This window comes from Hirundo rustica, chromosome 5 (genome assembly GCF_015227805.2).
Source record: "Hirundo rustica isolate bHirRus1 chromosome 5, bHirRus1.pri.v3, whole genome shotgun sequence".
NCBI lineage: Eukaryota > Metazoa > Chordata > Aves > Passeriformes > Hirundinidae > Hirundo > Hirundo rustica.
The window spans coordinates 36333213-36359029 of record NC_053454.1 but is presented as its reverse complement, the minus strand read 5'-3'; the positions used below and the strand labels follow the sequence as shown (position 1 = coordinate 36359029).

At 36.8% G+C, this 25817-nt stretch overlaps 1 protein-coding gene across 4 annotated transcripts in view; it reads right to left on the bottom strand.

Moving 5' to 3' along the window:
• The window catches only part of GSTCD (glutathione S-transferase C-terminal domain containing), a 46236-nt gene that overhangs the window by 5446 nt on the left and 14973 nt on the right, over positions 1-25817 (bottom strand). For all 4 annotated transcript variants that reach the window (XR_005700739.2, XM_040063666.1, XM_040063668.1 and 1 more), the window contains exons 6-10: positions 6885-7000; positions 6623-6667; positions 6110-6238; positions 3542-3675; positions 1395-1425 (exon numbers count right to left, since the gene is read on the bottom strand). Coding sequence is in view for 3 of the 4 variants with exons in the window: in XM_040063666.1 (XP_039919600.1) it covers positions 1395-1425; positions 3542-3675; positions 6110-6238; positions 6623-6667; positions 6885-7000 (455 nt within the window). In the remaining variant the exon portion in view is untranslated. The remainder of the gene's footprint in view (positions 1-1394; positions 1426-3541; positions 3676-6109; positions 6239-6622; positions 6668-6884; positions 7001-25817) is intronic.

The following is a 25817-nucleotide window of genomic DNA, read 5'->3' as shown; positions in this document are numbered from 1 at the left end:
CTTATCTTTGACTCCCGTGCCCTTCTGCAACATAAATAATAAAATTCCAGTGCTTCTACAATATTGACAAACCCTATGATTTAAATCTCCATGGATTAACAGATTAAGAAAAAATTCACTGAGTTGCAATGAGATTATACACACTATCCTAATCTAGGCATCCCTGACTTTATAACTGACACCATCTCTCTCTGTACTGTCACCAGGTTTAATAGTGATAGCAAATAATTTTTTTTCTGAACTTAAACTTGAATTCTTTGTGATTATGTCCTAAAGATGTTGAAAGGAGCATTTATCATGGGGAAAAAAATAACAGCAGCTCCAAATCCATCACGTGGCTCTTGGCATCTCAGTCAGTGGGCATTTATTACCTGACAACTGAACTTCCCTCATAAGATGGCTGGAGATTTTCTGAATTTTTAAACCTCCTCTAATTTAGGTATTAAAAAGGATAATCTCTTATTTTCCTGCCACATACATTATCTTCCCACTGCCTACTGCCCCCAAAAACATTTGGATATTAGAAATATCCTCCTTTATTTCCATATTTCTGTTACAAAGAATTATTCTGCACCTCCAAAAATCACATGGTAAAAGCCATGAGTTCTGTCTAAGATATGAGCTGTAAATTTAGTAAAGTTTCTATATTACCTTGCTTCTCTCAAAAGGAAACATATTCTTTCCATGCCATATTAAGTGCCTCAAACCTTCAAATTTTGGGTTGTTCATCACTGACTAGTTTAAACTCACAAGACAAAACTTAGCAGACCAGTACCAGTTTTCTGCTTGTCCTTTTCCACTCTCCTGTTACCCTTCACTCTGTCAGATCTGTATGCTTCAGTGATAATTTCTCCCAGATTTCTCTCATATTATCTCCACAGCCCCTCCCCAGCTGCTCAGTCAAAACACACCTTAAAATTTTCAAAACAGTTTTGAACAACATTTTAAAAACTGTATAAAATATAAATACTGTATTAAATTCTTGCTGATCTGTTCAAGCTCTTCCTCCTTACTATGTCCAATGTTTTAGACGAAAGTTAGAGGGAGGAATCTAATGTTTATTACAACAGTTGCATTTAACAGCTAAACAAACTGGTATCCAGTAATTTTTAATTGATACACTTTGAAGTACCTTAGGAATGGCTCACTTATACGTTACGACAAAAACTGGGTGTTTTTTTGTGGAGAAACTATTTAATTTTATTGAAGGAAAAAGCCTTTAAAATGGATGATGGCGAGAAAACACAATGGCACTTGCACTAATAATGAACATTTCACTTAACAGATGCCCGTCCTTGCAATTAGAAGATAACCATCATATTTCATTTGATAAGAAGACCCAGTGAAATGCAAGAAACTGCACATAAACATCTTCCCTCTGTCCTTTTACATACCTTGTAGGACAAAATTTCTTTGAACTGATGACTGAAAAAAAAAATAGATCAATAAATTCAATTAACATCTGAAGACAGTAAAGATGGAAAATAGAAGCAATCATTACGTACTTGAACACATTTTAAAGAGAACAGCAATATTTGGATTATACAGAAAGGCATTAAAAATACCAAACCCCATTACAGTTCCATTACACTAGAAAAGTGTATTTAGTGGTGGGTTTTTTCCTAGAATTAATAAAAATTCTCTCTTTAAGTCATTATAAATGCTAACAAACATACTGTAATTTTCTCATTGTCACGCAAACACTTTACATATATTTAATAATAATTTTGTTTGCATCACAAAGCTAAAGGGTCTTTACAATGGAATTGAGTACAGATCACAGCCACTATGGGGATAGTTCAAATGGGGCCGGGCTACCATGTTTTATGATCATATAACATAAGGAGGAAAAAAAAAGCAAACCCTAAAATGTAGCTCAAGATCAGGTTGATAGTTTTTTCATTGACTTATGAGTTTAGAGTCAAAACTTTAGCAAACACAAACATTCTTGCAGCATCTACAGCAACCAAAGTTTTCTAAGTGATCATTTCCAGACTTTGTGGTCTAAAAGCATAGCTGGTCAAAAGTTGAGCATTAACCAGCCAATTTTAAAACAAATCTACTGAGAAAACTATATGCCTGCTAATTTTAAAAGGCTTGGAATTTTATTGGCTCCCCATTAGAAGACTTACTTGCTTTATTGTGTCACAAGAAAAAACAAAATGGACACACACAAAGAGATGGGAGCATCAAATTGACTAAGAAAGAACAGTTAAATGCAAAGGCTATCAAACGGACAAGTTTAAATAATTACTTTCTACACACAAAAGAGTGCCAGAACTCTTTTGATATTATAGAAAAGTATGAAAAATATTTCATATGAATGCTTAATATCTTTTCAGATTTGTTGATTCCTTTTAAGACTGCATGTTTCAGTTTCTTATTTTAGCAAATACAGACTTAAGTCATTGATGTAGTTCCTAGTACAATTAAATCTAATTCATCTTGGACATCCAAAATGCAAAGCTCATTTTTATGAAAAAAAAAAAAAAGCCAAAACATAACCCTTTTTCTCTGCCTAGTTCTGACTCAGAAGGCTGTTTAACTTCTTATCTTCTGCCACTTTATGCTTATCTTTTACATTTTATTTATATGAAAGGCATTAAAATTCTTAAGCGTAAGATATATTAGTATCTCCCACAAGGCAGATTTGAAGACAAAATATGTACACAATCCATTGAAAAAGTATTAAAAATATGAACTGAAACACAGGAGAGCTTATCTACTTGGGAATAAATCAAAGGAGTTCCACAAGAAGTAAACTGTGGTATAAAGCAGACCCACTTCTTCAGACTGACTGCTTACATCTTCCTCCAACATTAAAATGTCAATTCCCCTTCTCAGAGCAATTTTCATGAGTTTTCTATTACCTTTGTGATTTTAACATAGGAGGTCTACATATTAGATTCTGTATCTACTATGCTGATTGGATAAAGTCTTCTGAACCATGAATAGATAAATCCAGAAAAACATAATCCAGGAATTACCAATCTGCCTGTGAGGATGTGTCACCAAGACACACAAAGCAGTCACACGCAGACAAGAGATTTCGCAAGGCAGAGGTCCTTCCGAACCAGCTCCCAGCTAAGAGAGCGGAGAGAAGAGAGCCCCTTTGCTTATTTTTTACTTTTTATACATTTGTGGGTCTAGCAGAAGATTGGCTTTTTGGGGTTTCCACCCCTCAGCCTCAGTGGCCAGACCACTTGTCAGTTACAATTGTTTTCAGGTTAGAAATATGCAAACAAAGGACAGAGAATGAAAAACAAAGGATTTGTTTATGTTACACCTGTGGGAAAGGTAGAAAACTGCTCTTAATATTGTGCAACAACTAAAAAGATCTGACTCCATTTAAGAAAATCAAAAGGCTCAGAAAAACCAGGGTAACAGTTGACAAACAGGAGGAAAGTTTCATTGTAAGTGTGAATCAGCTTAGCCTAGTCACTCACAATGATCCTCAAATGATTAATTCCATACTCTTTTAGGATTTTATTCCCTCACTTGAGTTGCTATTTTAGGGCTCATCTTGCAAGCTTTACTTTACCTCCGTGGATATTTGAACTTGACTGTATTTTGAATGAAGCCGTAGCAGCAGGGGGAGATGACAAAGGCTGCCCGCGCCCTGAGGCAGTGTTCAATCACCATGTCTGTGGCCACCCCGCAGGCATGCAGGGCCACCTGCAGCAGGAAATCAACAACCAAGGAAATAAGAAAATTCATCCTTGGTACATTCTAAATACAATCCCCAGCATTTTTTTGGTTGACTGAGTAAATTAAACGCGTGAGGAAGTTTCCGCAACTAAAGCTGTTACACCGAAGACCTGGTCCTTAATTCTCCAGTTTTTCATCCCTCTCCTTCATATCTATGTTGAAGAAAATTTAGGGTTTATTTCATTAACAAGAAATCAACACTGAAGAAGGGTCACTCACCAAAAGCACTCAGAAGGCATGTGAACTTCATTGTGATATCAAACTAAAAACAAATCTTCAGAAAAACAGAAGTTGTGGAACACATAGCAACAGAAAAACTATGTGGTGATTTGTCAAAAGTTTTTGTCAAGCAAAAAGGACGTAGAATACAAAGAACTATGTCAAAACTGGATTTCAACTAAGCAGTAAGAGAGAAACAGATACACCTGAAGGTCACATTTTAAGGAAAAAAATTATGCATAAATTTAGATAATTTTATTTTCAAGTACCGAGTAAAACCTGTAGGAAACAAACACAGGAACTGGAGGAGGTATCAAATACAACTTGCCCTCCTTTAATTTTTTTTCCCCTCTCCTTATTCTTTCCTTTCTTTTTCTTAGTGGGGAGCTCTTCAACTAAAACTAAAGTAACATTTGATCACAACTACCTGCGAGCATTGATGTGTTTGGGCAACACATAGGTTGCACCCAAATTCTTCCTGCTCTCCTATAGAAAAGCAAGTTACTGCAGTACTCAACATATTGCAAGGGAGGAGGCAGCTCTCTCCTCTCTATACCTGGGATGCCAAATGCACCACTGAAATGGGGCATTACCTTCTCTGCCTCCTCCCATGTGCTCAGTACCTCAAAGAGTTGGCTTGGTGCATACTTAAACTAAGGACGTTTTTGAGGCACATTTTTGATTCTATGCAGCAGTGTGGATTTATAAAATTACATTGTTTGTTTGCTTTTTGTTCACTGTACATTTAGAGAAGAGGTTTAAGACCACACAGCTCAGATTTCAGAGTTCAAAGCTGTTTCTCAAGGTGGAGCAACTGGAAGATAAAACTTTGCTCTGAGATACAGATTGAAACAAAGTCTTTTTTGTTTCCAGTCTGCTTGCCGTAAGCTCAGCTGAGGAGACCATTAATCATCAACTGAACTGTAATTGCATACAGATGGAAACAAATATTTTTGTCTCAGGCAGAACATTAAAAAATTAACAAGAAAATAATTTCACAATGAATTTTTCTGTTCATATGAATTTAACAACAAAAATAAAACTGGTTTAACTTCAGAAATAGAGTCTTAATATCACAGCTATCAGATTATCGTGGAATGTAATTATAGTTACTTCCTCATCTATCCAAGTAGAAAACAAAGCTCTCTGCTTTGCTTGCAGAAAAAGAGACCTCAAAAGAGCATCAGATAAACCAGTAGCTTTGCTGAACCTGTATGACCTGTTACACCAACTGACTTCTTCTTTGGCTTTCTGAGAACCCATTTAGTTAGGATAAAATCCCAAATAAAATTAAAGACAAAGCTTTCTCAGGATACCCTATATATTGAACTCTCTATCTGAAACAAAATAAAATGTGAAGACTAATGTAGATATTGGGAAATTAAGGCTTGGAAAAGAAGAACTTCCAAGTGAATTCTTCCGACATATGCTTCGCTATCTCCCTTGTAACAAAACTTGAAAGAGAGAATATAATACTTTTTATTAAATAAAAACTCCACACTGTATTAACCTTTAAAATAGGCCCTGAGAAATTAAGACAGGAATTCCAATGACCACAAAATTGGAGACTCATTTAATAAAACAACTATTAAACACGTCACACACACAGTTCAGTGTATTATTCATGAGATACTGATATTTTAAAATAGCTCTCTAGTTCACCCACTGAGATTTATATGACAATGTAGCACAGAAAATAAAGCTAGAGAATTGGAAATTTACATTTGGAAGGACTGGGCTAAAACCATTTATTCTCTCCTCTTTCTCCTGCACTAAATTTCTTTTCCTTTCTTAAATAAACCAAACAAACAGTTAAACAGTACTGTTCATGCACTATAAAGCTTCAACATTACCCATCCTCAGCTACAATCATAACAGGCTTTTAGATGGATGATTTAAAGAAGAGTCAGTCTTGCATGGAAAGCTTGCACCTTGCCAGAGAGGTTAATCTTCTATTAACAGCACAAAAAAACTAGTTGACAGGAATATTTACAGAGCTGCAAAATACTATTTATGCCTTACTCTTCACTAGGGCTGAAAAATTCTAGACAGGACATTAATCTAATTTACTTTCTTGGTCTGTAAGGACAGACAGAATTTTATTCTCTCATGTATATTAGTTGTTTTAAGAATAATTAATTAGACACTGAAGTTTTGAAGGGGAAAAGTTATAATCACTTACCCCAATGTTAAAATTCCCTTTAAAATAGTCCAAATTTGCTTGAATGAACCAAATGTTGTTTAAACCCAGTTCATCACTTCTGTCTTTAGCACGGATCAGAGACAACTCCTTATTTTCTATGAGTACAACCTAGATTTCACACACAGGAGAAAGTAAGGCAAAATAATACTGAAAAATTGAAGTCCAACATTACCAAGCAGAAACTTTGTAGTTTGTTGACAAAACCTCTGAATCACTTGTGGCAGAGTCTGAGATCTACAAAACGTTCCTGGAAACCCAGGAACAATCGAAGGCATTTAATACTTGCCAATGTCAATCAGCTTGAAAATATTTTATACTTTCCTACAACTTTTGTTTTATCTAGAAAAACCACACACATTTGGGGATTATGCTAAAGCATTTACATGCTTCAAAGCTAAGCCATCTGCTGAGACAACCGTGACTCCAATGTGTCCTCTCCACATACACACCTTTTTAAGATGATTACCAGAAACCTTTTAATTGAAAATTTACCTGACATGATGGCATCATATAAGCAAGAACAATTCCAACGTGGCCCTATGAAAACAAAAACAACAAAAACTGAGTCACTTTTCAGTGCTCCCTGTTGTTCACTCATTATGTGATGAGCATCCCCATCCCCATGATACAACCTTTGAAAGCAGCTAAAATTTTGGCATTTGCGCTTCTGCTTTGCTTTGTGGCAGCAAACACCTAGAACTGCAAAGATGAAAGCTGAAAGAAATTGCACCACATAAACAAAAGTATACATTACCCCTCCACTGCAAAAATCCACAATCAAATCTCCAGGTTTGGCGAGCTTTGTCACTGCTGCTACCAAATTATTCAGCTGCTGCTGCTTCCTGAGAGCCCGGTCTCTAGACATCTTTCCTGGGGATGACAGAGAAAATGCCTAAGTAGTGGTTAGCAGCTCTCAACACTGACAATTTTAGATGGGTAACTACAAAGCACTGCAAATGCAATTTATAGCTGAGATTAAAAATGACTGGAACGCTTGGGCATCTTAATCCACTTCAAGCTAAATTCATATTTAACATGTTAAATATTTGGTAGAACCTTCTCCAAAATCAACTTTCTAGCTGTTGTTGTTAATGTATCCTTACGAACAAACTCATATAAACTTCATGTAAAGCAATCAAACCTGTGTAAGCTCTGGCCTAATTCTCCTCCAATCCTGTGATTCATGCCCAGAGACAGAGTTCAAACACATTCGCAGTAAGGTTGCCAAAATAAATCCTCATTTACTGTATCTATATACACTATCCTTAGGCATTTTGGTTTTAAAACTTGTACTCTTTCTACTGTCAATTTTTACTTTTCATACTAACTGGCTCTATTTATTTAAATGACTGCATGTGCAAGGAGGCGCTTCTCAAAGTGACTATTTCTACATAGCAAAGACTGGCTTCCCATCACATCTGTAACAACCAGAACTGGAAAAACTATTAATTTCTTTCAAATGTGCTTGGTTAAGTCCAACACAGAGTTGCTTCAGATACAATGAATTTGTTGAGTCAGGACTTTTGTATTTGTAAGGCTGTGTTTTGTCTCAGTGGGGCTGAGTGCTGACAGACCTATTAAAGACTCCTTTTGCTTGTTCAGAAAGCAGAGTTTGACATAAATATTGACAGCTCATCTTCACAATAAGAAAAAAGTACTGGAACAACTCTTTAGTACTAAGTACAACTGCTGAAAACACCATCAAAATTTCATACTGTGCAAAATTAGCAAATAGATTCTAGGATCCCTAAAAATCAAACAGGCTTCATCAGCAAAAACAGATTCACTACTTAGTACTCAGTTAGTCAACTTTGTGAGGATAAAATTAATAAGAAAAAGGGTTTTTTTAAGAATTAGCCTACAGTCTTCAAAAACTCTAGCACTTAACTGCTCATGGTCACCAACCAACAAGGTTCATCCCCCTTTACTGTGAGGGCAATTAGTAGTAAATACTCCCTTGAAAAACTAATAAAATCAAGCTGAAATCAATAGGTCTTTTGCCTGCTCTACTTCTGTATTTTGAACTTAGTAACCAGAATTTCAGAAACACAGCAAGCTGTGATTTGGCCTGCAGAGAATGTTAGTTAGCATGGCTAACTAGTCCTTCATTACAGCAAACAGGCAACAAATTCAACTAAAACTTCTGCATCTAAGAACAGTTAATTGTCTTCAGAAACAATAAGAAAAAAAGTTTGAAATTCAGCCCTACAAGGTAAAACCTTGAAGAACTTAACACTGAAAGGCCTCCATAAAATGATTTGCTCCCTTCTTGAGAACCCAACTAACAGACTGCCATACAGTCCCAGAAAAATTAATTTTAAATAAACGATCACAACAAAAAATATTTTATTTGGCTTCACAAATCCAACATTAGTGTTAATTTAGCCCATGTCAAGCAGAACTTTAAAGTTTCTGTGGCATTCAGAGGTCTTGCACTTTGGCAGAAATAAATATTAACTTTTCAGAAAGCAAAGCCCCCTTTATTTTTGTATTACCCTGGTCAGCATTCAAGTTCATATAATCCTTTAGTCCTCATATAATCCTTTCATATTTCCCAAGTTAAACTTGAAAAGTCACTAAAGTACCCTTAAAAAACCCAAACCCCATATATCACCTCTAAGAATTTAACCCGATTCAACTTTCAAGCACTATCACAGTACACGTGGACATGCAGCTACCAACACGTACCTATAACACAGTATGTGCATTCTCCTATTACTTACAGTAGGATTGCATACTTCTATTGTTTTATCACAAGGATCTTTTTTACTTTACATAAGCCTTGGTTAACAAATTCAAATGATGAGTCTACTTTTCATGGAAATTCAGGGCAAGTGCTGTACTGTTTAAGTACAGCAAAAAAGGCTCAGTGACTATAAAACAACAGATACACTTTTACTGTTTTGTACTGAGCTGAACAAGTTTTTCTGAAACCAATGCTTTTTTTAATGGTAGTTCCTTATGATAATTCAGGATATTGCAATTGTTTCTTAACACCCACAATATCTTCTGCTAAACTCCTTTTGATACCTGTTGGTAGGTAGGGGGTGTTATTTGTTTCTTTGTTGTGGGGGTTGTTGTACTTTTATGTTATGGCCTGGTGTTTTGTGTTTACATAGCTATTAGTCACATTAATACAGCAGTACAGTGGTTCCCATGCAACTACTAGAAAAAGCAGAATTCAAAAAGATGTAAGGAATCCACCTCAGCTGACATTTATTTACGAAGAAATACTCTCAACAGTCAAAAATAATACCACCTTCTTCCGACGAACTCTGCCAAATCTTGCAATAAATACAATTAGCAAAGCCAATAACTTTTCTCAGATCTATTGATCACCTTGGTTACTTGAACAATGCTCTTCTTCAACTTCAGCTGCTTTTATTAAATCTGTGTGGGCCAGTACTGAAAGTTGAAGATCTGTCCTCCCCTTCTCCAGCTTGGGACCACCTTCCAGTCATCCCCTTTCACTGCACTGCCCTTTCTCCCTTCCCCTCCCTCCCAAGCAGCAACCTGTTAGCTTTCAGCAACATCTGTTTCCTACTTGTTTCATGACCACACCAGAGGAGGGAGGAGATGTATCAGGAGATGGGCCAGACTGTCTCAGCATCATCTCCAAGTATGCCCTGGCTTAGACCCAGTGGAATCACAGTCTGAAATACACACTACATCAAAAGGCAAAAGAAGCATGCAGGAGGCAAAAGTGTGTCAATTCTCCTCTATCTTTTATAATAGTGGAGGGAGGCAACTTTGACTGGGCAAAAAGGATAATTATATTTTTTGAGCACTACTTAAATTCAATACAGCAAATAGTGTGTCTGTGTCTTGTTCACTTGGGCATAACTCAAAGTAGGGGACCCAGCAAGCATGGCTGTTGAGAGAAAGTCAGACCACATCCTGTATTGGAACTTGAATATCTCCCCATTGACATAAATCTGTCCATTTAAAAGCAAAAAGTTACATTCTTATGGTTTCAGCATAGGGAATAAAGCAGACTTTCACTCCAGAGTAGCTATAAAACTATTATCACCACAAAATGTCTCTAACTAATTCCTCAATGAAATCTAGATTGCAGGATGACACTGACCTTGGCTCTCCACTTGTCAGGCTTAGTATAAATTGTGTTCTATATGTTCAACTCCCTTATACTTGTGAAATAACTCAGTCTGGCTGTTTGAGTGATACTAGACTAAAAAGTATCTGTCACTGGAAGTCTGCCTCTTAGCTACAAAGAATATATTTTACCATGTGTGTTAAGCCTAAGGGTCAGACTTGACCTGAATGCAGAATTCAAAGGCTGGCCTCTAACAGAGAAGTTTAAAAAAAACTGTTGAATTTGATCATTTAAGTATTTCTTATAATGTGGGATATCAAATCTGCTGGAATTCACAAAGAAAACATCATCAAATTATAAAAAAAAAGTTTCACCGCTTTTATATTTTCCATTCCATCAGAATGATGACACCTAATGCAACTAACTTAAACAATAGGTGAATTTTCAAAAATCATTCTCATTGAAAAATGAATGGAAACATTTAACTCTGAACAGCTTCGTGAAATTTTAAAGTAGGTATTTAATCAGCATTTTCATTATGTTGAGATATTTCTATGTTATCCTACCTTCAGCAATGTAAAAGTCCAATTCACATTTTGGAAGGCCAGGGAAAAGAACCATCATCAGAAAAAAAACAAACCAACAAACAAAACAAAACAAAACAAAAACAAAAAAACCCAACAAACAAACAAACAAAAAACCCCACAACACCAAATGTCCTAGCAGCCAAAGCTCTAAGCTGGACTTTTTTTAATTTATTTATTTAGTGAAAACTACAGTAAACCTTAATTTTTTTCTTTTTCATTCTCTTGATCTTGTTGCTTTACCAAGACTTTAGTGCCAAGGTATACCCAACAGGAATTTGTAGGTGGGAAAGTATATGCTTTCTGGCTCTGCAGAGAATCTCACTGAGTTACAATGTGCTATGAAGACAGAGGACCAGAGACCTCTGAATACCACCCGGAGAACTAAATGCTCACAGCTTTTCAAAAGGCACATCTACAAGCTGCAGCAGAAAGATGCAGTTAACACAAGATAATGTGGCAACTGTGCTCGCTTTCTGAGCAGTTTGAGCCCTGTTACTGCAGAGGTAAACAAAAACTTCCTTTCTCTACCATTCCCTTGTCTGTACTACTACTTCTAGGGATGCTCCATGTGGTGTGGGTCTCTCACTGCTTGCTGAGCCATGTCCCAGCGCTGCACCCTACATGTACACAGCATTATGTACAATTCAGCTTCCTCACTGGCCATCCCCAGGCACTGTGATGCTGGCCAAGAAAGCCAAACAGCTTTTAGCACCTAACAGAATTGTTTTGTACTTACAAAGAGAGATTGTAATAATTCTTGTAGGTTTTTTAATGCACACAGTCATGAGTGAAGCCCTCAGTGCAACTCACTCCTTCTCTTTAACCAGGTATAAATTCCTATGCAAAGGCTAAAAGATATATTTTATTATTTGTGTCACCAAGATACAACATTTACCAACCTTTTATTTTTCCCCAAATTTGGATGTAATATTAAAAGAATTGCAAGGTACACAAGGAAGCTGGCTCACTGAACTATTCTCAAGAGAAAACATAGTGTAAAGCAGAATAGCACCTATGGCAATTGCCTGCTTTCTAACTCTGCTAATACGGATGACTCACAACAATCTATCATTATATTTTAGTTCTCAGTGAAACAGAAGTCTATTATATTATAAATAAATTTATATGTTTGTTGACAAAGGCTAAAACACTTGTTCAATCAGACAGTTTAGGGTTATTGTTGATACATTTGCTCTTTCTTTACATTTGAAAATTGCTATTCTGATCTCTCTTCTCAAACAGTGGACATGAAAATATCTATTTCCTCTTAAAAACATTTTTCTGATTTAAGTTCAAAAGTAATGGAGCTGGGGCAAATTTAAAAAAAAAAAATAGCTAGTTCTGATTGTATCAGTATTTCCTTACTTTTACATCAGTTTTAATGTGTTAGTCCTATCACGAAATACACCACTTTATCACAGACATTGCAAAAAAACCCAGCAACACTAACCAAAGGGCTGTGCTTTTATTACTGTCCTCCAGACCTCACCTCTTCCCATTTTTAATTTCTCTCTCTCTATTCACTCTTGGAGAATTAAAATAGGAGATAGAGAGTCAGTGAAAACACTCTTTTATAGATGAGGTTGCAATGCAGAAAACCTAATTTTCCTTTCTTTTTAACACTAACTTTTAACGGAATAGTTTGTTTCATAACATACCTGTTTGAAGCAGAAACAAACATATCCTGAAGGCCAGAGTGTATTTCTAGGAATAAAAGCAATCATCGGTCACATTTATCCACACAGTTGAGATGTAGGTGGTTGGGCTTTTTTGTTGTTGTCTTGTAAGCTTTTTTCCACCCTGACTGGATGTTTATCAAAACAATATTCTGGAACCACGAGGTTTGGAAACAACCCACATGCCACTACTAGTTGGTAAAAGGACATGTCAATGCCTACCTTATTAAGAGGCAACAGGTACATATGCCAACTCTGCAGCTTCACATATTTCTAAAGGCAGCAATCTCTATCAAATGAACAAAACTGCTATTAAGTTGTCCTGGCATCGTAGGGATGGCTATTCACCATTTCCTATCAGAGCACTGCATTAATTTAGCTCACCCCAACAATGATTAGATTTTCAGAAAAGTTGTGTTTTGTTTTTTTTTAACTAACCTCTGAGAAGCTTGGGACTAACAAATGGCTTGATAAAGGCCAACCCTTTCTGCCTGAAGCCTCCTTACAGCTGAGAACACATGGCTGCTCCGCACTTGGCAGTTCAGAAGGCATCTGTGTCCATTCTGCAAAGACCAGACTTTGAACACTTGAATGTTCCTGAGAAGCCTTAGAGAAGGAGCAGCATTCCGAAAGTTACTCATGTGCACGTATTGTAAAAATGGCCTTAGCATTCACTCGGCTGGGGGAAAACAAACAAACATTACAAATGAAGCCTATAAACTACCCCTCTGGAAAATGTACAGCATGAACTTTAAGTCAACAGGTAAGGCCAGAAAAGAAAATCCCAGAGGCCACATTAGATTTTATTACATAAAGTTTTTTTATGATGAAATGTGATGATGCTTTAGCTACAGTCAAGGGAGTAGAAGAGAATGCTAAAATGCATGATTTAAAATATACTGGGCAATAATCAAAAGGACAGGAAAGACAACTGCACTCCACGAGAACATTTTATTGTGTTTCTTTAGAGAGGAGTCCCTCCTGATGTTACTAATAAATCTGCTCTTTATTAAGGCAAGTTGTACAAAAATAGTTTTAATACTTCAGGCATAAAAACCCCCTGCATCTCACATACACTACCTTGGTGTAGTCTAAAAAGGTCAGGCAGCTATGAAAACTGACCCTTGACAGCCTAAGCAGGAACTTGGTCTGCTTTCCTTTTTTTTTTTGCATTGAAGTATTTAAAGGAAGAAAAGAGTAAGGCACCTTTAAAAGCCATAAAGACATACAAATAGTAAAAATAAATCAAAATTAAGCTGAGGTCCCCCTGAATGTAACTATGTTCTACTTTAAAAAGATTTGTTGTTTGGTTTTTTCCAATTGCTTATCTTCAAAACTTTTCTTCTAAATATTCAGCAAAAAGCAAACTAGAAAACAAACACCTAAAATAATGTTAACACATTAATCTACTAATTTATACTATTTTAAACTATTTTGTACTAGATTATGAAGCCTCTATATGTACTTAAATCAGTAAGTGCTATCCACACAAGTATGTATTTGCTAACCATCCTCTTCCAAGTTTTTCAAATTATAATATGGCCAACAGCAATGTTCACAAAAATCATGCGTCAGCACCCTTCCCAAAACATTAGATTAGTTCCAAATTTCTCAGCTCCTACACATCTAAGCTAACTGACAATGTCTGTTCACCCTTCCTGTTCTGAAGCCTTTGAGATTCATACTTTTAAACTATTTTTCCATAATCCCAAAGATTAGGGAATTATTTTGTTTCAAAATGTCATGACAGAATTACGGGCAGAAAAAAAAAGACTCTGCAATCACCCTTCTTTCACTTGTTTGCACACGTATTCATATACTGCATTTCTTCCACTCTTCTTTCTTCACCTTTCTGCCTTCCCTTCAATCCTTTAGGGTCAACATTCCATCGTCAGCTATTTTGTCTGCATCTTATGCTACTTAAGTGCTCTAAACCACCAATCATTTATGGTGAAGTGTTTAGGATGTGAGAAAGAAAGCACAGCAATACAAAACTTAAAAAGTGAAAGATGATAAAACACTTGGGGAAGAATAAAGGAAAGGAAAAAGCAGCCTCTGCTGTACTAAATGTGGGGAAAAGGTCTCTAACCCCAAAAGGAGTGCTGTTCTATCTACACACAATATTATACCAAATGTCAGCAACATCCAGCCTTGGGAGGGAGGAGTTGTTCACTTTCTGCAAAATATCTTCAAAGATGTCACTGCCTGACAAGGAAACCAGAATCAAACGTTTTGTTTACCTCTCATAAGCTTAATATACTGATTAACAGCTACTGTCTTGCTGAGAAAGGGGAACTGAAGTCAGTTCTCACCAGGGACTAAGAGGGCATGTCCTTATTAAAACAGGAGAGCTCCTTCCCCAGCAGGAACGAGAGGCTGCTGCTGAGGTCAGAGCAAGGGCCAGAAGCTCCTGCCATACACACTCACAGCTGGCCAGCAGCAGCTTGCCTGCAGGGGACCAGCTCTCAGAAGTTAAGAGGCAGCACGAACAGAGATTTCCCTTTCTGAGCTCCTTATGCTGAATTGTTTATAACCGACTGTTAAGGAAAAGATAAGGACTGAATTGCCTCTGTAGAGGAGGCTGTGAATTGCAAAGAATTAAGGGAAAGACCGAAAGACCCCTTCTGATATATTATATGTACACCAACTCATTAATTCCCACCACCACCACTAATTAAGAAAAAAAAAATTACATATTAGCTATATTAGTAATTTGGATGATTCCTGGCTTTGATTTGCTTAGCAGTAAGAGTGAGAGCACCTGAAATAATAAACCAGAAACAAAAAAAAGCTGCTTGGAAGACAGACATGCTTCATTTGGCCCTTACGTGTCAAGCAATTGGACAACTGGCTGAAGGGACAAACAGGACTCTCAGCTTAACTTTACACATTATGCCTGTTTACAAAGATGAATGGCTGGAGCAATTCATCTAGAACATCCTGATGAAAAGGAATTTCATCCTTGAAATTTCATCCTGAATTTCAGTCATTACAAGAATTAAATCCCACACTGCCAAGGTTTGACGACTGACATTTCAATATGCACATAACATCATTTCACCATGGCTGTATGTAACTTCCAAACAAAGGCATCCAAGTGGCACATAGAAAGGCCAAGGTTACACGTTTCTCCATTCTCTGAATTTTCTCTGATCTACACACTGCAATTATCACAGCACTTATAGCCTGATCCTGTATAAATCTGGAGTTTATGAAAATTTTAGGAAATTCAATCAAATTTGCCATATGAAATGAGTGTCTTTGGTATTCATGTGGTTTACGTTAGCTAAAAGGGCTGAAAAAACATTCAAGAGTTCAGAGGAAATATAGGAATTACAGAACTCCATCATAAGGTTTTAATTCAGTAATAGTAAATGCTTGACCACTCAACTTTTCTTCTTTTTTTTTTTTCTAATTAATTTTTGAGGCAAAGTTGGGGCAGAGGGGAATCTAAATGAACTGCAGTTTAGATAGCAAACAACTATTTCCTTTGAATACATAGCTAAGTCGGATATTTTCTATACAATTTAAGTGAGTCACCAGCTTTGGGTAAGTGTTCTTTCTGATGTTGAACACTTATCTGCTTGTGCCAGGTTACTGGTTTACCACTGTAAACGCTGGTTATTAACATTAAAGGTTGTTTAACCTCCAGAGTTGCACTCTGGAATAAATAAAACTTTTGACATCAGTAGTTTGTATGACAGATTCTAAAGAAGCAAACAAACAAAACCACCACTAACAAAACATTTTAATCAGCACTTCTCTTTCCACAGTCTTCTCCCTCCAGTGCTTTCTCAGACTATGAAGGCACCATGAGTAAGCCACATGAGGGATTGCCATCTCAGCAACTTGTGGCTTACTCATGGTGCCTTCGTCATCAGAGAAAGTCCCATCATTAAGTGCTTGTTACAGAATGCCTGCTAGGTAGCATGCCACAGCCAAGTACAGTTACTATATTGTCCTTTAGTATGTCTGTGGTGCTCGTAGCAACCAGTTTGGGTTGAAACCAACACACATCTCAGCTTGGAGAGGTTCTGTAACTACGTAGAAAGAACCAACAGAATCAGAGCATTTTGCAGAAGGCTTCTGTTCAAAGTGTTCCTTTTCATTGTTGTTGGTAATCCAAACCAGCTATTCAAATCCTGCCAAGTTAGGTAAGCACAAACTGACTATAATCAGCACAAACAAATTATGATGCAGTGGAAGACAAAACAATGAAATAAACAGAATAAATACCCACTCCTTTCCTTTTAATATATAAAAATAATGGTGTAAACATCTGTATCATATTACATAGCAATAATCACCCATTACCAACTAATGCTACTTTTATTGCACACTTTATGCCAGAAAAATGGTTAAGTTAAACAATCCTGCCATCAACAGAAATTCTTCATGACAAGTCAAAAACATGCAACATATAACATTTTACAACAAGTTTAGAAAATGAAAATTAAATAAAATTTCAATATTTCAATGCATTTCTGAAGGACTACACTAAAAAAAGGGGAAATGCCTCTCAAATACCACAGAACTGTCAGATTATGCTACACATGTCACAAATACATTCCTAGAAGGTGTTCGAGCATGTATAAAATACCAGTTAAGAGACAAGTTGATTATATCAATTCAAAAGCTGCCTAATGATGGAATTGTTGTTTTTTTTTTTAATTCTTGCTAATCCAATGTAAGATAACCTCAGAAACACTGATGAAAAGTGAGTTGTGCACACAGTTCTCCACTACCTGCATACATGCTTGACAAAAGAACAGAAGAGGGTGTTCTGTTATTATAAAGAATAAAAGTACCCAAGCTTGAAAATATTGTCACAGGTTAACTCATTTTCCTGAAATCCAAAGCAAAGGCAAAAGTGAGTTTCCAAGACAACAAATACATAAAACTGGCACTTCTTGATCTAATAATAAAAGGCTCCTTTTTCTTGAGTCTTAAGCAGCTTTGTGCCAGGTGGCCTTTTGTATTATTATTACATAGTTTATGAAAGCAAATAATCAAGAAAATCCATAAAACCCTTCGACCACCTTTGAAACAGAGACCTGGATTTAAATGAGAAAAAAAGTTAATGAAACTGTGGGCACCAGCCCAGTACTGCACTCCAGCTCCCCAGGCTCTACAAGTAGGAGCATTAGGACACAAAGTCATGACTTCATTTGGCCCTTCCACAGCGAGCAACTTGGAGCAGCTGGCTGTGGACAAAGAGCAGCACCTTCTGCTTTACACATCACTTCTGTTTATTCTACAAACTACCAGCATACTTAAAGGCCACCTAACTAAACAGAAAGGTCATCCATGAACTTATCTCCCATACAAAAATGCTGTACTAATTAGTTTAGAGGAGAAAATATACAAGAGTGTCCTCTTCATGTCCTCATTTTGTTACTTTATAATATGTGAACAAAATTAGACGGTTTTGAGGGGATAGAAAGAGACAGAAAAGCTGTGCAGCATGAACCAAAGTCAATTCAAACAGCTTGCTGAATTTCTGCGAATTGAAGCCAACAGAAATGAAAAATTATGACTCTTTTCCAACAGAAATTAATCAGCTCCGTCAACTAAACAAAGACTCAGACTAAAGAAATATCTGCCTTCAGAAACTTTAAAAGAAAATATATCTCCCACTAACTGCCAGAAGGCATGTTCATGAAACATCTGCCTTAATGAAAAAATACACTACTAAACACAGACTTATAAACCTAAGATATTCAAACAACCGACAATGATTTGTAGTGTGTTGTGTAGCAAATGGGCTTTGCCACAAAATTTATGTGCCAGTATAATGTCAAAGGAGCCCAAAGCTGGAAAACAGACAAAAAAACCGCCCAGCACAATAAGCCATCACAGCAATCGTTTTTTGGATAAGACCTCGGGAGGCTCTACTGCCCTTGTAGTGCAAAAACCATCTCAGAACTCTTTTTCCTTCACCATCACCAAATGTGGATAAAGAGTTGTGGCACCGGAGGTCATAAAGACACATTTACCTTGTCATCATCTTTTAATGCTGATGCAGAAATGGATCTAACAGGTCACCAAGTATCTGCAGCTACAGACCCAGCCATCACCTTATAAATTAAGAGTGGATGTCTAGCATTGAAACAAATGAATAGTTGGTAGACTTTACAGCAGTACCTGTCAAAGACATGCCTCAGTGGTGCATCTGCTAGGCAGTGCCTCAGCTAGCAGTTCTTAAACACAAAATCTGTGCTAATATATGTAAGCGTTTCTGATAAATGACTATAGGAATGCTTCGCATCATTTATAAATAAGGACATTCTAAAATCACTACATAAGAAGGAAAATAAAACCTCTGTACTGCAGGGATTGTTTGGTATATTTGAACAAATTCGGCCTGTCATGTGTACACACACAAAAATTTGGCTTAAGCAAATGCATATGAAGCTCAGACAGCAATAGAATCACCTTCTTCAGAGTGGGGGTAATAACTTTGCATGTTCTGTTACCCTACTGTCCCAAATCTTCCTATTCACAAACTCCACACGGAAGAACCTGCAAGATTCCTACTGCATCCCATTCGCCGTACAATGTACACATTACAGCCAGCATTTCTTCTCTGGACTTAGAACTGTGTGAGGAGTGGAGAAGGAGAGATCCCAGTAACACTGGTCTCAGGGAAATCAAAGCTCCCCAGAGTAGGTGAAAGGAACTGAGAAACACAGGGATCCTTCACCTTTGCATGGACCCCACCTTTGAGAGCAGGACACATCCACACCCCTGTTGGGAGCTCTGAGACAGATGTTCTGCAGATGGCTTGAGGCCTTATTTACCCAGAGAGCAAAGGAAGCACTTGGAGAAGAGTGAGCTAATGGGGTATGGATGTTGTATGCAAATGCTCCTCAAGCCAAAGGCACAAAACTGTTCTGACAGTAACTAATACAGCACAGCACAAAGCCTAACCCACAGTGAGAAGGGTCATCAGTCAAATCAATAGTGTTATACAAATAAAATCCTTAAAATGGGTGCTTCTGCTTTAAAAGCAGGATTATTTTGAGGCAATTTGATGGGATTATTTCACTTGGATTAAACCACTTCTGGAGTAAACCAAACTGAGAAGACCCAAAGCCAGACCAAGCATATCTATACTAAAAATTATATTGCAATTATATGGAAAAGTGTTCATTACAATGGGAGAAACAAGACTATAGGGGACTACAGAAGTATCCTTAACTGAGTTTTCAGTTACTTTAAGCGTATTTTTAATTCAAAAAGCCATAAAAACCTGAGCTGCAAAATAGTAATCACAACCTCCATTGTGTACCTGCATAATGCAAATATTGGCAGAAAAATGCAAGATAGGCTACAGGCACTGAAATTTGAGGATGGAAGAGAATCAACGGTTTTCCATTCAACTGCCCCCTTAAGTACAAAGGAATTCAACATCCTTTGATAAATCAAAGTCTGTAAAGCCCATTTCTTCTCTTGTGCTGCAGCTTTATACAAAAATATAGTAACAAAGTATGCTTCCAATTTTACTCATGCAGCAGCCACTGGATGTCTTACAAATGGACAACAGACCACATTCTATCAGATTTGATTTCTCCATATAGCTGTTTTCAGTTAATAACTAAAATATCACAGTGCTAGGGTTTTTCTTTTACTTAATTAATTACTACTGAAAATACTTCAGAAAACTTAGTTGAGCACTGCGCTTTGTCCCTCTGACATACAAGAGAATAAATGAAATATAAATTCTTGCAGGTGGGAGCACTCACTTATGCACCATATTTGTGATACAAAACTGAACGAAACAACTAGTCCTAATGCTAATTTCTACGGCATTCTGTATAGTGCACAGTAGCAAATCTGAGTCACCTTAATGAACAAGATAAAATTTAAAAGTTGTGATTCTGCTGAAGCTCTTGTTGCTCAGTTTTTACACGACCTCAGCAGGATTATTTCTACTCTGAAACAAAGTACACACATGGTTGCAGTGAGGAAGCGTAAGCTCTACAAGACCCTGCAAAAATAAAATTCACTAAATAAAAACATCATCAAAAGGAAGTTTCCTTATATCTGTTCAGCTAGCTCAAGAAACAGATGGGTTTTAAGCAACTATTTCCATATTTATTAAAATTATCAATTTATTCAAAAAAAGCTCTACATTCATAAATCATCTTGAACTAGGTATCAGATGCTACCTAATTATTCAAGATTAATTTATCCTGCAGGACTTTCTGGAAAAAATATACCATAAAACCTGCTCATCTTACAGCACAATCATGATCAAATGCATCCAACTAAACCCACGTTTTGAATGTGACACAAACCCAGGCAAAGTGCAATCTACAAGCAACTACCACATTTTGAAGAAGTTACTCCTGTGATTTGCAGCCCCACTGCTTGTCATTGCAACAACCTACCAACCTACCATATTTATATAAAATTTCTGACCTTGTGGCTCAAATAAGAGTTCAACATTGATAATCTCCACCATGTGTTCTACTTGCTTCCTACAAGTGAGAATCAGCTGTGACTATGATCTTCATGCCACAGTTAAAAAACATACAGAAGTGCAAAACGCATGTATTAAGCACAAAAAACTGCAGGAGACAAACACAGAAAGAACAAACTAACCTTTGTTTACAAAACAATTAAGACCCAAAATGTCAAGAAAGCTTGACTGAAGGTATGATTTATTTTCTGCATTATGTCTTACCTAACATCATCCAAATAAGTTACAGAGAGCTTATAATGCCAATATACATCAAGAGATCACAAGTGGGCCAAAGCATCCAGTAACAAGCACAAGCAGAGGAATGTCAAATACGTGCTGAAGATAAGATGGAAAGTAATCCATTTGGCAGATGTTTTTGAGTAACATAAAATAGAGGATTAAGAAGCATTCTGTCTCAGTTCAGGTTGGGTTTTTTGGGGGGGTTGTTTTGTTTTTAGAGAAGCAGATTATTTTAATGAATTTCCAGTCTTTTAAAAATTATGAGAGCATACTGAAGAAACAATGGCAATGCTCCACAAAAGCTGTACAGTAATAGACTGTGCTCAAAAAAATACAATATAGAACACAGGGACACTAACAATTTTGAAAAATGGCTGTATATCCATTTATGTTGGCTTTCATAATCACATTCCTCAATATTCAGCATTAGCACACATAGAAAAGCAGTACTTCATGAGTAAAGCAAAGAACCAAATTAGCTACAAGAATAAATTCAGAAGTTGTTCAAGAGTAAACGTCCTTTCTTAATCCTCGATTCTAAAAGTTACATACAAAAAAACCCCATAAAACTGGTTACACGTCTGGTTACAAGACTTTTCACAGTACTTGCTTACAGTTTTGTATCTCCAATACAAGAAAAATTAAGTACATCCATAAACCTAATTATTTTAAAGGATGTCAAAAATATCCTACAATACAATTTTATAATATACTTGTGGGCTACTACTACTGAAGCAAAAAATGAAGGTTCTTTCCTATGGCAATGCATTCATTCAACACTGCTCTGGGAACTCAAATAAAACTTCTAATTTCACCTCTCTCACCCCAGCTTTTTTCAAGAAACATTTAACTTGTTCTGAAACAGCTTTTATTTAGCCACTATGGTCTCTATTGCACTGTTGTTAAGCCAGGTTTCAGGTGTCCTTTCAGGACTAGCACAGCAGTATCCAGACAAGTTCCAAACTCTGTACTAATTTGTCACAGTTACAGCAGCATGCCCAATGTCTAATTCAGATCAGACTTCTACTGCAAAGTGATCTGACAAGGAGACCATTGCTTCTGCTGTGAAGCTGAGGTGCTACAGGAATACAAACAACAGGAAAGTCCCTGGCCTTCAAACTCTGCAGACCAAGAGATGATGACTAGGATAAGAAAGCTCAAACTTAGATTTGTAGCAGTCATATGATACTTGTTAAAAGTAAAACCAGTAATTCTGCCTTTACTGTTGAAAAGGTGTAAAGAATATAAGTAAAACAAGCCCAAATAATCAAATTAAAATATTACAAACACTAGAAATTTATCTATATTAATGTTGAATTGGTCATTAAAGTCCACAAAATTCACCTGGTACAGAGAGTCTGATAACCTAGCTCATTTTTTCAAGTCACTATTTCTAAACAAAGATTAGACTACATTCTTTTCCCTGTATGAGAGGGAAGATAAGCTGCAAGCACCAAACCCCTTGTTACATTATTGAAACATGCATTTTGAGATCAGGTGACATATACATGTAGCTTCTTATTGTGGACAATACAGTAACGTAAGACTCATATAGATAGATACACAAAATTTCAAGCAAAATATACGATTACCATAAGACACAATAGAAATATGAGGCATGATTCGAGATATTATATCCATACATTGACTTATTTCTTGCACAAAACTAGCAAATATTGTGCAAGTAAAAGCACTGTGCTGTTTCCTAAAGACACTGGTTAATTAAACCCCCCAAACTTGTACCAAAACTCATGACCCCATCCAGGATGCAGCATGAAATGCTAGCTCATGGCAGTCCATGACATGCATCAACATTTCTCCCTGTCTCGAGCTATGAAGGACAGGGAAGGAAAACCAGTTCCCATATGCAGCCTTGAACATTACCTATCCAGCCCAGAGCCATTTACAACCCGAGCTGATGTTCAGTGCAGCCTTAAAGGTATCGAGTACAAAGTTTAGGACAGCAAGGAGTGTTTGTATAAAACAGCAGAGTTTAAGAGTCCATTTTTACTTTTGTCCAGCATACTCTGGCTCCTAACAAAATTCTGCAGAACACATGGAATGCGACCAAGAGCCAAGGTAAAAACTTTGCCCAGTTGAGCTTCACGGAAGCACCCGGAACAGTTTCTACTGCTAAGAAGTATCTTAGACTTTGAGGTGGATGGATGTTCTTTTCTTATTTCTTGTCACTAAAAACACAAGAACACATGGAAGATCTGCAAGTGGGACATTCAAGAGCATTAAAGCAGATTTAAGAGCCCTTCACCAACCACACACATCAGAAAATTACAGGAAAAGTGTGCTGATGGAACGACTACATGAATGGTGTCTCAGCTGGCCTACTCACACTACTAACACAAGCCATTTAAACACCAACACAAAGACCAACAAGGCCACGACAGACCTGGAAAACTTTTAAAGCACAAGCTGAAATACAAGCACCATATCTCTCTCCATTATCTCTGGATGCTTAAATCAATATTCTGCACTAGGAGGGGACAAATTTTATTGCTTCAGATTAGTTTCACTCATTTTAATATTGAGATTATTCTCCAATTCTCCTGTGCTTACAAAATGATTCTACAAACAGATGAACTTCCTACTTGCCTTTGCTCTTCAATACTTTAAAAGCTTCTAAAGGATGTGAACTCCTTTTGATATTGCTATGGTAAGATGCCAGAAATTTGACATGTGACATGAGCCAAAAATTAACTTTTCAGAAGCATTTCCAAACCATCTGGAGAAGAGGCATTTAGAGTGCAAAATAATTAATACCACCTTCAATAAAACACTAAACATACAGTAGCCTGGCCTTTCCTTTGTGTAATTAAAAGTTTTGAAAGCATCAAACTACAGATCATGAACAGATCTAAACTACAGAACAGATTATGAATCATTCAAATTAATTTTACCTTTTTTTTTAAACACTACTAGCTTTGGGGATTTTTTTTCTTAAACATAGCAGTACTAACTTTCTTGAAAATGCTGATTAGAACAACTGTACAACAAACTTGCCTTCAGGAAAAGCCAAAATCAAATTCGTGACCTTATCCAATGTAAAACTGTATCCAAATCAAGTAATGCATCCATGGTTCTTAAAACAAATATCCAAAACCAATGAAAGTGCAGATGGAAGCCATAAGCAACTCCAAGAGATAGAAAAATTCCCCCTTAACTCACACTTTGTCACAGCTGATTTATGGTTTGGAAACAAATCCCATTCCTCAACTCTGCAACACAGCAAGACTAGGGGAAGGAAGAAGAAGATATATGCAGCCCCCTGCACAGTGCTCACCTTTGAGCACAAACATTTTGTTCCAGGTACGTCTTATGTGCATCAGCCTATCGTGTGATTCATCCCCTCCTTATAAAATGTCAATGAAGAGCTCCCAGAAATTCACTAATGCTGCACAAACCTTGACAACACCCCGGTAATGATTCTGATGTTACAATGAGGCAGTTCTATACTCGCAATGTACGAAATCCTGATGTTGGAAAATAAGTTGTCGAAAAACATGTTTGCCTACATTTCTGAAGGAAACTGTTTAGTTTAATAACGACAAAATAAACCTCCATTTTATTTACTATGACAATTTATGAATGCTCATAAAATCCAGCAACCATAGACTTTGGAAACTACCAGTAGCCTTAGAAATAACTACTTAAGGATATTAAATACTAAGTAGGAGAGATTAATAGAGTTTCAATAACCAGGTAAAATCAAAACTGCAAATTAAGAACACAGCTTGAATTATCTATTCACAAACAATCTACAAATAATCTAATTGGCCCTAGAACTGTTGCAGTATTTATTGACCAAATAAAAAAAAATAAATCGTTTGCATAAATCTCCGCATGTAGTTACTTGTAAGCCATAAAAAAATTTCCATAAATTTCCATTAAACTCATTTTCTTACAAATATCTTCCCAAAATTACTCCCTTTCCCCAAAGAATATGAAACCCCAGCAGAAGTTGAGCTGATCAAATTTCCCTTTCCTTCACTCCCTGCTCAGCTGTTAGCTCTTTTCTTAGACTTGAAAACATTCAAAGTAGAAGGAGTTACTCTGCTGTGTTATAGAGCCTCAGCAATTTTTGCTTTCAGCTGTACTCCAACAAAATGAATGTGTCAACTGTTAAATTATCAATTCTAATTCAAAGGCCAGGGGGGAAATGTTTTAAATCACTTTTTACAACAGGTGGTCCCAAATTTTGGGACTATAAATTACTGAGCTGGAAACTGCCACATAAAAAGCATCTTACTCCAGGACTACTCTTTAGTCCAGGGCACAGCTCCATCCATCCAGGCACAGCTCCATATCCAAAGAGCTTGTGCTGCCCTCCTGTGGTCCACGAAGATTTTAAGCTCCAGAAGTCACACACACAGAGCCAAGAAAAACTCTGATTCTGCTCTTGAAAGACAGATTGCATAACTAAACATTACACTTTGAAGAAAAGTAAAAAAGCCAAAGTGCTGTTGCAGGGGTACCAAAGGTCTCTTGATGCCTCTGCCGGAAAGCACCCCTCAGGCCTTCTAGAGAAAACACAGAACAGCTATGTTAAAACTCAGCTGTCCCTCAGTTAAAATGTGTAGAAAAGAGCAATGTAAGTGACCTACAAAAATACTGCAAAGACAGGGAAAAAACCCGTCATTTTAAATTCTTG